The 12008-nt window shown below is 33.9% G+C and overlaps 2 protein-coding genes across 3 annotated transcripts in view; both read left to right on the top strand.

The window, feature by feature from the left end:
* Positions 1–12008, top strand: part of LOC135848292 (uncharacterized) — a 290491-nt gene that overhangs the window by 210698 nt on the left and 67785 nt on the right. The gene's annotated exons all lie outside the window — the stretch shown is intronic.
* LOC135847834 (uncharacterized) lies at positions 6175–10576 on the top strand. Its single transcript, XM_065367552.1, has 3 exons — positions 6175–6333; positions 6406–6639; positions 9315–10576. The coding sequence occupies exons 1-3, from the start codon at positions 6285–6287 to the stop codon at positions 10508–10510; spliced, it is 1479 nt and encodes a 492-aa protein (XP_065223624.1). The 5' UTR covers positions 6175–6284; the 3' UTR covers positions 10511–10576.

Raw genomic sequence — 12008 nt, 5'->3', positions numbered from 1 at the left:
TGAAAGAATTTTATGAGTAATTATTGAAATCACGAAGTTTCTCACTAGAAGAACTCTATACCGAACTTCAGATTTCATCACATCTTTCGTACCTATAGAAAAATGTCATCTCAATATTTTGAAATTTTTTAAAATTTCCACATCAATTTACGAGTAGTATGTAGTTCGTCGGAATAAAAGTGACAAGCTCGCTTCATAGTCCAGCATATGACAATAGGAGTAATTGCACCACCCCCGCCGATCCTCCGGGACAACTTTTTTCTTAAAGGGGACATCCTAAGGAACATTTTAATTTTTAAAGCAAACTTGCCCAAAAAAAAGTTGGCCTCACTTACAAAATGGCGGCCATTTTGAATGACAGGTCAGCCGAAATCGCAGATTTTGCGTTTCAACATAGGACTTGCACGAAATTTTTCAAACCTTACAAAGGTAGATGGAAAGATCATGCAAAAATTTATCACCTGTCAAAATTTCAAGTGCTTAAGTGCGTTTTTCGATTTTTGGTGAATTTTTGAAAATCCAATTTAGGCCAAAAATGAGGGAAAAAATCAAAATTTTACCAAATTGACCAAGAAAGCTGAAATATGGGATATACTCGTACCCTATTTTTGACATGCCAGATCGATTGGAAATGGTTTCAACCCGTTTTGAGAAGTTCTGGAGCCTCCAGCAGATTTTTGAAACTCGAAATTCCCACAAAATTCCATCAAATTGGAGTTGTAAAGCTGAAATTTATTCTAAAAACTAATTTCAATACGCTACGAAGTACTGCAGGTGAATTTCAACTCGTTTTGGAGCCTCCAGCGAGTTTTTTGAAAATTACTGGAGCCTCCAGTAGTTTTTTGAAACTTGAAGGGGAAATTTCATCAAACTGAGATGGAGAGTCGAAATTCATTCTGCAAACTAATTTCAATATGCTACGAAGTTGACTGCTGGTGGATTTCAAGTCGTTTTGGTGCCTCCAGCGACTTTTTGAAAGGTTGAATGGCGTTTTTTTGGAAAATTGAAATTTCCTAAAGGTAGCTGGAAGCTTCAAAACCATTTGAAACCACCATGTAGTCTGGGAAGTAAATTTCAGCTTGCCAACTCCATTTGATAAATGTATGTTGCGGGAATTTCAAGTTTCAAAAAGCTACTGGAGGCTCCAGTAATATTCAAAAAAGTCGCTGGAGGCTCTAAAATGACTTGAACCCACCCGAAGTCGTCTTCAGAGGGTGTTAAAATTGGGGTGTAGAGTAAATTTCAACTTTCCATCTCCATTTTGATGAAATTTTGTGAAAATTTAAAGTTTCAGAAATCTGCTGGAGGCTCCAAAACGACTTGAAATTCACCTGCAGTACTTCGTAGCGTATTGAAATTAGTTTTTAGAATGAATTTTAGCTTTACAACTCCAATTTGATGGAATTTTGTGGGAATTTCGAGTTTCAAAAATCTGCTGGAGGCTCCAGAACTGCTCAAAACGGGTTGAAACCGTTTCCAATCGATTTGGCATGTCAAAAATAGGGTATATCCCAAATTTCAGCTTTCTTGGTCAATTTGGTAAAATTTTGATTTTTTCCCTAATTTTTGGCTTAAATTGGATTTTCAAAAATTCACCAAAAATCGAAAAACGCACTTTAGCACTTGAAATTTTGACAAGTGATAAATTTTTGCATGATCTTTCCATCTACCTTTGTAAGGTTTGAAAAATTTCGTGCAAGTCCTATGTTGAAACGCAAAATCTACGATTTCGGCTGACCTGTCAATCAAAATGGCCGCCATTTTGTAAGTAGGGCCAACTTTTTTTTGGGCAAGTTTGCTTCAAAATGTTCCTTAGGATGTCCCCTTTGAGAAAATAGTTGTCCCGGATGATCAGCGGGGGGGGGGGTGCAATTACTCTTATTGTCATATGCCGGACTATCACAATTAGCAGCAATTGCAATATTTTTCGCAAGGATTTCGCAGAACTTCCTGCATGATACAAAATAATATTAAAATCTTATGCACAGCATTTCTTATCATAAATCAAGACTTTTTGATCGATCGTCTGCATCAAAAATTACGAAATACTAATGAAAGCTTGAAAAAAGAGAAATTTAAAATTATTATTTTCTATTCAGATTTATTTTCAAGACTCACAACATTAGGTATTAAAATCTAGGTGTCGTTAAATATCTGATAAGTAATAAAATTTGGAAAATTATGGGCTCCGCCTCACCCATAACTACACATGGCGAAAAATCTGAGCCTCATTGCATCCAATTCTACGTTCCCATTCTGAGAAAAAGGTCAATTACAGATACTGAAGAAACTGCAAATGGCATTTTTCCATCGTGAAAAAGTATCGGTGGGGGGCTGGTCAACTGCAGGCATCGACAAGGAAGAATTCACCAACATCAATACGACCACGAGAATAAAACATTTTATATTAATAGTTTGAAGTTCATGTTTCGAATCACAGGAAGAAATTTTGAAGTGAACTTTAAGTAGGTGAGTCCAAAATCAAGCTGCAACGACTGCAACAGATGGATAAATTTTTTGGAGATCGAATTATGCTAATTAATAACTCTGTAATAAAGAAATTCCAACAATCTACATACTTATGTAAAAATAACTAAATATTTTATCAAATCATTATAAATATTACTCACCCAACAATAAATGAATATCTGTCTGTCGGGAGGTTCAAAATTCAATCAACAATTTACTGGCGATAGGTAATAATTTAGTATCCAAAAAACTCAAGTTTTCAACTACTGACGACTTTCGAAATGGTAAAATACTAGATACGATGCTGGTACAATTTTGATAACAATTGAAATATACAACAAGTTGAATAATCGAATACACAAATATGTAGTTCATTTTTCATTTCATTTAGATATACATTTTTACACCTCATTTCACGCGATACGATTGGTTTTGAAACATAGATGTTCTAATCTGCTACTATGGTAGCCTAAATAAAGAGTTTAATTACTTAACGAGGTACTCACACGTCTTATGGGCATAATAATGGCGTTTTTTCTTTAATTACTTTCAACCTTTATAACCTCATTTTTCTAACTTTAGTAGATAAAAATTAAATCGAGAAAATCAGGGCAAAGTGATGATACGAGTACATTCTATACTCTCATGCACATTCAAGAATCACCGAGACCATAATTTCTCTCCTAACCCTTGATGGGGTTGACAGTCAAAGCTCGTGATTTACATAAAAATTGACAATTTCTTGCGAACCTGTGCAATAATAATGATTCATAATCTCGTAGCCTGTTTCAAAACTAGCTGAACTTGTAAAAAATTTGCAAACGAAGTTTTAAAAAAAAACAAATGGGAAATTCGAAATCTAAATTTAGCCTTAAAGGTGCCCCTGACGGGGAGATGTGAGACTTCAAAGACAAGACATTTTCGAAAAAAATAATGATTTTTTTTGTCCAGCCCCCAACCTGTTTTGGGAAAAATGGACCAATGCGAAATGAAAAGACCTTTTGAAGGGTTCTACTGAGCGATTGAAAATTTGAAAATCGATTATTCTTGGGTAAATGTGTGTTTTAAAAATTTTTCCTTTCAAATATTTTGCATTAATCATATTGAGACAACAAAAGTAACCATTTCTGAAACCAACAATAGGTACTTCATTAAGTCACGAGGCACTCCTTCGACCTAGTAAATTTTGATTGTCGTGTATTTCTATTACTAGGTAGTGAAGCAAATTACAATTTAAAAATTGCGCTTTCTCGACATACGCAGATACTTAACACACAGAACATATGTTACCTAAATTACAAGGTTACGAGTTTGAGGGTTGTTATTGAGAATTTTAAATTTTCAAAACACTTGTTTCATTTTACATCTCATTAGTACATTCGACGACGGAATATTTCGTGAAAATATTTCTCCGAACTAGTTATAAGTAGTTTTACGATAAGAAAAATGAAAAATTATCAAGGCTGCAAAAAAATGAAAATTAAGTAAGGATTTTGTAAGTAGTTCAATATTACATCAACAACTTTGCACAACACTTGGTATTTCATTGGTTTAAAAAAAAAAACGAAAACCTTCGGTGATTTTTGATAAAAAGCAAAATTCTGACAATTTTTGCAGAAGACGGGTTTTTGGGCAACTTCTGACAAAATCGAGACTTTGCTAATTTTTGAGACAATATAAAACGTTTTGAAAACTTTCGGTAAAAAAGCGAAAATCCTGGACAATTTTTGGCAAAAACGAGACTTTTTTGCAATTTTTAGCAAAAAACATCGATTTTAGGAAAAAAGCAAAACCCTGAAAATTTTAGCAAAACTCAGGACGTTTACAGCAAGTAAATATTGGCAAAAATGTGAGACTTTTTCGAAATTTTTGTCCCAGAAATAAGATCTTTTCAAACTTTTACGGTGAAAAACAAATTGTTTACAAAAAAAATTGGATAATTTAAAAAAAAGACTGGATTTTCTTTTCAAAAAAAGCGAAACTTAAAGGCAGCATTTTTCTCCAATGAATGAGATTTCTCGGAAATTTCGACTGCAAGCAACATTTTTTCAATTTTAGCAGAAAGCAACTTATTGGAAATTTTCTGTAAATTAGTGAAAATTGTTGGCAATTTTCGACAAAAACAAATATGAAAATTTTTTAGCAGTTAATAGAAAAACGTGAAACTTTTCCGCAATTTCAGCGAAAGGAATCTTGGCATGGGACGAGACTTTTTAGTAATTTTGACAAATACCTACTGAACTTCTTACTGTTATTGGCAGATGAGAAAGCGAGATGTCGACAATTTTAGTTAATCAGGCTTACCTTTTGTTTTCTTGCTCATTTTCAAGAAGTTATGTACCAAGTTAGGCCAAGATTTGGAAACATTTAATTTTTAGAATGGATGTCTACAGGAATTTGCTGACCAAAAATCACAACTTTTTCACTATTTTTCAAGAAAATCACAACCTTCCAAAATATTTTTATCCCTTCCCTCGGTCAATTTTTTCATTTTTTTTTTTTTTTTTGGTTTGGACTTTAAAATTTTTTGAATTGTAGTAGGTATACCTACATACGTTTTCATCTCGATTTGAAATCAATAATTCAATGATTATAAAACCATCCATACATTTTATGCAAGTTGTTACAATTTCTCAAGTGTACCTACGTATTAAAAATTAAAAATGAACGAATTCAAAAAATATACGTATGAAAGATGGAGGATTTTTTTTCATTTTTTGCAGTGATTTTTATATTTTTTATGCGCGGGAAATCGGATTTTTCACTACCTTTCAAGCGAAATTGCTGAAAATCACTATCTTTTCACTACTTGAAGACATCCTGTAAATCAAATCAAATTAAAGAGATCTACATATTCAGATGTAATTAAAACTGATTTAAATGAAGTGATCTAAATAGAGATATGAACAGATCCTATCAGCTGTATAAAAATGGAACGACAAAATGTGCTAGGATCACACCAATTAGGAATTTAAATAGGTACCTGATACCTACCAGTACCTACACAGCAAATTGAAAATATATTCTTTGATTGAACTTGCTTTTTATCATCAAATTTTCTAAAATTTAAATCGATATTCAAGTTCAAGAGAGAGAGAGGCGAAATTTTGCTCAAAACTACGTTATGAAAACTTCGATAGGTAGTAGGTACCTAGAAGTTATGATACATTTTTTATGTAATGAAAATTATCGAGAAAATAACTCACGTTATGAAAACTTTGAGTATCCTAAAGACTCAAACCCCAATGTGTTGCTATTGGTGAAAATCACCTCGCGAATGGACAAAATGTTCAAAAAAAATAACGATGATTGATATATATTTCAATAATTATTTTGCACATTTTAAAATTTCCAACAAACGGTTCATTAAGAAACGGGATGCTTCTCAAACTTACACGCTACACTAGAAGTTTCCCATTTCGAAAATTATGTTGTTTATTCGGTATCGTAGAACACATGTCGGCCATATTCCTAGAAAAAAATTGTAGTAAATTATTACGCACATGCACCTTTAATTTTTCGAACATGCGTAGAGTTGTAATTCTCCTTCGCATATTTTCACGACGGAACATGTCACAAAGAAAATTTCTTAGAACCACTTAGGAGCCTGAACACACGAGTACTCGTCAAATGAAAAATTGTTCATCCTGCAATCAAGGATAATTGATAATTGGCACAAAATGTTCACTCGAGCAACTTGCAAAACACTGGGTAAATTCCATACGAGCAATATATAAAGAATGAGAATCCGTGTTGCTAGTCATTCAATATTTTGACAATTCTACAGTCTATACGTACTATTGTGATATTTCAACATGTCCAAAACGTTCTTATTCGCGGTTTTTTTAATCGGATGCTTGATAGGTAAGCAAATAACAGGTTTTTAAACTATCGTAAGAGTAACACAAAATGGTATGAAGATATATTGTATTTTAGTTCAAGCTTCGTGCGCTGTACCACCCAAAAAGGAAACGAAAGCTGCAGCAGTGTTCAAACAGCCTGAAGATACTGATGGAAACGTAAGCTCAGACGGAAATCAAGAAGATCAGGATGACGTAAATTCAGATGTAACACGAGACGAGAACTTGGAAAATAATGAAGAGGAAGAAGAAGAAGATGATGAAGAAGAAGAAAGTGATGAAGAAGAAGAAGAAGAAGTACAAGAAAATGGTAAATAAAAACACTGGAGAAATTTTGTTTCGAGTCAATAAGCAGATCTTGAAAGTCTGAATGCAGGTCTTCCAAATTATTTCATTCGATTTTCGAGCACCTCTTAAAAATGTTTTCCAATTTTGAGCATTTTCGAAAATAAGTCAGGCTACTTTGAGTAGCTCAACGCAAATCAGAGGTCTCATTTTAGACGATTTATTTATCTAAAAATTTTAAAAATCAACATTTTCGATGGCTCAGTTAGTAAAATTCTGAAAATACAACTTGTCATAATATCTTGTAATTTCTCAAAAAATTTAGACTTTTCGAAAAATATAGGTAAATTTAAGCCAGCATTTTACCTCCTCTTCCCTCCCCCCCTAATTGGAAAATAAGGCCACATTCGTATTGAGTAAATTTTTCTGAACTCTGCACCCCATTTTTTGGGAACACGTCGCACGTCACAAAAAATTCGTAGTTGTAAATATCATAAAAATGTATGCTTACAAGATTTTTTTCAAATTTTTAAATTTTAGATTCAAAATTTATCGAGCTTTTGAAAATTGAGCTTTCAAAAAATCAACTTTAAGCATTTGAAATTTTCGGAAAATATGAATAAAGTGCTCCAAAAAACTTGATAAGTCATAGACCATAGGTCACATGATTTTTTTTTCAACTTTTAGGAAAGGAGGAGTATCGATAAGGCCATTTTTTGGCCCCAGACAGTTATCGACTGAACCACTCTTAAAATGTTGTAATAAATGTCCCAAAACCCAAATACGAATCCGTGATTGGTTAACCCAAAATGACCATGTTTTGGGCTCCAGGGGTCCCCAAAGTTGCGAATAAAAAATAATTTTTGGAACCACTGAGTGTATTATTTTCGAAAACTTTTTCAACGTAAAATATCTGTTTGAGCCCGTTAATACGAGGCAATTTTTCCATTTTCGACCCTCGGGGGCAGAAATTGGGGGGTTTTAATTTTTGAAAAATTTTGGAACCACCATTTTGAACCTACCCCTTCGAACCCCGCTAAAAAGCTTTTTACAGTTTATTAGTATCCGAAAGACCTCCATCCTATACCAAATTTTGAGCTCAATAAAATTTTGCGCTTTCAAAAATCAAAATTTCCAATTTTTTGTAATTTGGATTTTTTGGGAACCCCTGGATAGCTGGAAACCTGCGATTTGTGGCAAAAGTAACGTTTTGAGGCATATATTCAATTACCTAGGTGAAAAAGTTTAATTAAGCTCTCTGTATATTCGTAATTTTGAACCCTTTTTTTAGAGCCCCCCACTTTGAGCACCCCTGAAAAAGGCGATTATGCATATTTTTTCAAATGAATTGAAGAATTTACATTTGGAACACATTAGCAAGAGCTCGATAATTTTTCACTCGAGTTTTGCAGTAACTTTCAAAATTGAGCTTTTTTGGGCCAAATTCTGAGATTTTGCTCTTCGAAAAAACGTTAAAATCACGTTTTCATGATTTCAACGAAGCAAAATCTCAGGGTTCAAAATTACGAATATACAGGGAGCTTATAATTAAACTTTTTCACCTAGGTAATTAAATATATACCTCAAAACGTTACGTTTGCCGCAAATCGCAGGTTTCCAGCTATCCAGGGGTTCCCAAAAAATCCAAATTACAAAAAATTGGAAATTTTGATTTTTGAGTACTAGCGCAAAATTTTATTGAGCTCAAAATTTGGTAGGATGGAGGTCTTTCAGATACTAATAAACTGTAAAAAGCTTTTTAGCGGGGTTCAAAGGGGTAGGTTCAAAATGATGGTTCCAACATTTTTCAAAAATTAAAACCCCCCAATTTCTGCCCCCGAGGGTCGAAAATGGAAAAATTGCCTCGTATTATGTTTAACGGGTTCAAACAGATATTTTACGTTGAAAAAGTTTCCGAAAATAATACTCAGTGGTTCCAAAAATTATTTTTTTATTCGCAACTTTGGGGACCCCTGGAGCCCAAAAAATTGTCATTTTGGGTTAACTAACCACGGATTCGTATTTTGGGCATTCATTACAACATTTTAAGAGTGGTTCAGTCGATAATTTTCTGGGGCCAAAAATGGCCTTATCGATACTCCTCCTTTAAGGGATCCATAGAGGAGGCGTTGAATGGATCAAATCAAAAAAAAATTTCATATTTTCAAATATTATGTAATTTCTCAAATTTTTTAAAATTGAGCTTTCAAAAGAATCTCAGCTCTGATTTTTTGAAATTTTTTGCAAATATTCAAGTCACAACTATTCAGAACAATCAAGGGAAGAGGAGGAAGGGGTAGGGAGCAAATGATACTGATTTCCTTTCTTTTCTATAATGAAGAACGTACAAAAAAAAAAGATATTTGAAGGCTTTTTTCGATTTTTTTTTAAAAAAACACTCTTCTCGATCCACGGGCATCCTAACGATATTTTTCAAAAAAAAAGCAACATTAGTAACCTTTTTTCACAAAAAATGTAACTAAAAATTTTGAGTTTTGCAAATATTTTTATCAATATTCATGACCCTCAATACAGGGAAGGACGAACACCACAATTATATTGTCCAGTTGTGAGCTTTCACACACATAATTTTGCCCACGGGGTTTCAAGGACACACTCATTTTTCTTTCAATCCAGCTTAGTTTCATTTCATTCTTAAATTGGATCATGTTTGATTTTTTGTTCTTTTTCACCACACAGACCGTCCTCTTCCATTTTTGACCTGTCTGCTGTTCGAAAACGATTCCGCATGCGAAGGAACATGCTCGTTGATCGGATCAGTCTACGGCCAACCAGTCTCTTCGGGAGTCTGCGGAGAACAACACGACTGCAAATGTAACATTACACCTGATGCCACCCTGGAAGACTACTGGAACAAGAAATTCGACTCGGCAGACGTACTTGCCGAAATCTTGAAAAACAAAAAACTTTCGAAAAAAGTTTTCAACGTTCTCAGAACACCATTCAGAACACCTCAAGAAACCATATCCGATCTGAAAGAGGTTCTGAATGAAAAACAACTACAAAGTATTCGCCCTAAAGACAAAACAGCTCAGAAAATATTCCTCGCTGATGGTAAATTCGATCACACTGCTGTAAAAAAATACGCTGCCAAGAATCTGAAATCTTTAGAAGTGTCAACCGAAGAAACCAATTTTCCGAGAGCCCTATCCAAAGCCTTACGCAGCGCCGATAGTTTTACTTTTTATCGCATCCACGATGAAATACGTCGCTCGGGAAATAAATTTTTAAATAAAATCCTCACCGAGTTTATGAACGTCCGCAATTTATCAAGAACTGCTCCAAGTGCTGAAGATGGCGATGAAGAAAACTTGATCGATCTTCTGGACGCAGCTGTAATCAATAAGTTGGTCAAATTACCGCCTCGTGATCCGTCCACTCGACGCGATGGGGTATTGAATTTATCCTCATCGCGTGCCCGAGGAGGCCCTGGAAGCTGGTTCAAACTTCGAGGATTCAGGAAATCAGAGGTTTCTAAATTTCAACAAGGAAACAGATGCTGGAATGAAGATGGCTACTATAGGGTTTGTTTATCTAAAAGTGGCTCTGCCCTGGGCCTGACTTGGCATAATAACAAAGATGTCGTTGGTGTGAAGATCAGTATGGCTGATAAGAATGAAATAAACCAAAAATGGTACTTCCAAAACGACGTGGTCGTTAGTTTGAGTCGAAAGAAGAATGGACAAAACGTCCAAACATGGAAGTTCGGTGATACCGTTTATCAGGTTAGCAAAAATTCCAATGGTGCCATTAATGGCGAGAGGTGGTCACCTGAGAAAGATGAAGCTTCCCTCGAGAAATATAAACAGCAAATCAATTCTTGGTGCGATGAAAACGGTTACATGGTGGGCAAAGAAAATTGTGTTATTTATTAAATTAAGAGGAAATTACCTCGTGTATGTACCTGAGTAGAGAAATATAAGTTTAACTGATGCATTGAATTGAAGTTGTGTAATTTTTTGACATTTTCAATCGAGTGTAAAGGTATTAATTTAAATGATTCAGATAGGTATTGGGTATAATCATATATTCTTATAGGAAAGTAATGTCCACTCATTTCTGGAAATGATTTTCCCTGACTGTTCCAGGTTTTCCAGACCAATTTCTACAATTTTCCAGATTCTTGAAAAATGAATTGCACAAATGATCAGGTGGGGGGGGGGGTCAAATTTTTTCGAACATCATGGGCTCCAAACACGTATCATTAATAAATCTACAGTTGTGTCCTTTTTTTCCAAGCATGACTGTGTGCTCAATAGGGAGGCCCTTATTTAAACTTGGTGGATAAATTTTTTTTTGGTTTTTTAGTGGGAAAAATCAAGGTTTTAACGTGCTGAGCTCAATCGATGGTATCAAATTTTTTAAAAAGAGAAGCGTTCTGTTAAAAGAACAAAAATTGTATTAATAATTCACATTCAAGCATAGACACAATGGAAGAACATCATTTTTCAAAAACTGTTTAAATTTTTATTTGAACCCTCAACCATCTTTCATTGGAACTTGAAACGAATGATGAACTGGACAGAATACTGAACTGAATGCTGAACTAAATGCTGAACTGAATACTGAAATTTTATTTTATTTTACATATTTCATGTTTTTATTAATTCATTCTTTTATCCAGTCTTTCTGTCTTTTCGTCATCCAGCCCTGGTGAAAAAATACAAATGGTTTTTAAAATACCATAGGTCATCAATGGTTAACCAATGGTTAACCTACGATAAATCATAAACCTGTCAAAAATACCTATTGGTTTTTTGAAACTATTGGTATTTTTTTACATGGGTGTCTTTCCATCTTTCTGTCTAGCCATCTGTCCATCTTTTTGTCTTTTCCTCTTTTCGTCTTGCCAAAAAGTAGAGCCTATTTCTAATTTTTAGCAAAAAAGTGAGATTTTATTGCGATTATTGGTTAAAAGAAATGAAAATCTTTGGTCATTTTTGGTAAAAAGCAAGATTTCGATAATTATTAGCAAAACACCAAGTTTTAAGGCAACTTTTAGCAAAAACGAGACTTTTTGAAATTTTTTGGGACAAAAGTAAAAAAAAGTCGATTTAAGCAAAAGCTTCAAAATTTTAGCAAAACTCAGGACTTTTGAAGGAGGATTGTTTGCAATAAAAGACTTTTGGGCGGGCAATTTATTTGTAAAAAAGAAGACTGTTGAAATTTTTTTCAAATATCGAGATAAGCAAAAATTTTAAACAGCACTTTCGTTTTTTTTCAATAAATTGGGCTTTTTGGAAATTTCAACTACAAGCAAGACTTTTTTAAGTTTAGCAGAAAGCATAATATTATTAAAAATTTTCTAAACATACATTACATATCCATTTGGATCCCAACCTACCTGTATCAAACTGGAACGACATAGGTAAA

Source organism: Planococcus citri, chromosome 5 (genome assembly GCF_950023065.1).
Source record: "Planococcus citri chromosome 5, ihPlaCitr1.1, whole genome shotgun sequence".
NCBI lineage: Eukaryota > Metazoa > Arthropoda > Insecta > Hemiptera > Pseudococcidae > Planococcus > Planococcus citri.
This window is presented reverse-complemented; position numbering and strand designations above follow the sequence as displayed.

Excerpts from the sequence above, each read along its gene's own strand:
- LOC135847834 (XM_065367552.1), top strand. The coding sequence starts at position 6,285 with ATGTCCAAAACGTTCTTATTCGCGGTTTTTTTAATCGGATGCTTGATA. Across the intron at positions 6,334-6,405 it reads TTTAATCGGATGCTTGATAG|TTCAAGCTTCGTGCGCTGTA; the intron begins GTAAGCAAATAA and ends ATTGTATTTTAG. Across the intron at positions 6,640-9,314 it reads AGAAGAAGTACAAGAAAATG|ACCGTCCTCTTCCATTTTTG; the intron begins GTAAATAAAAAC and ends TTCACCACACAG.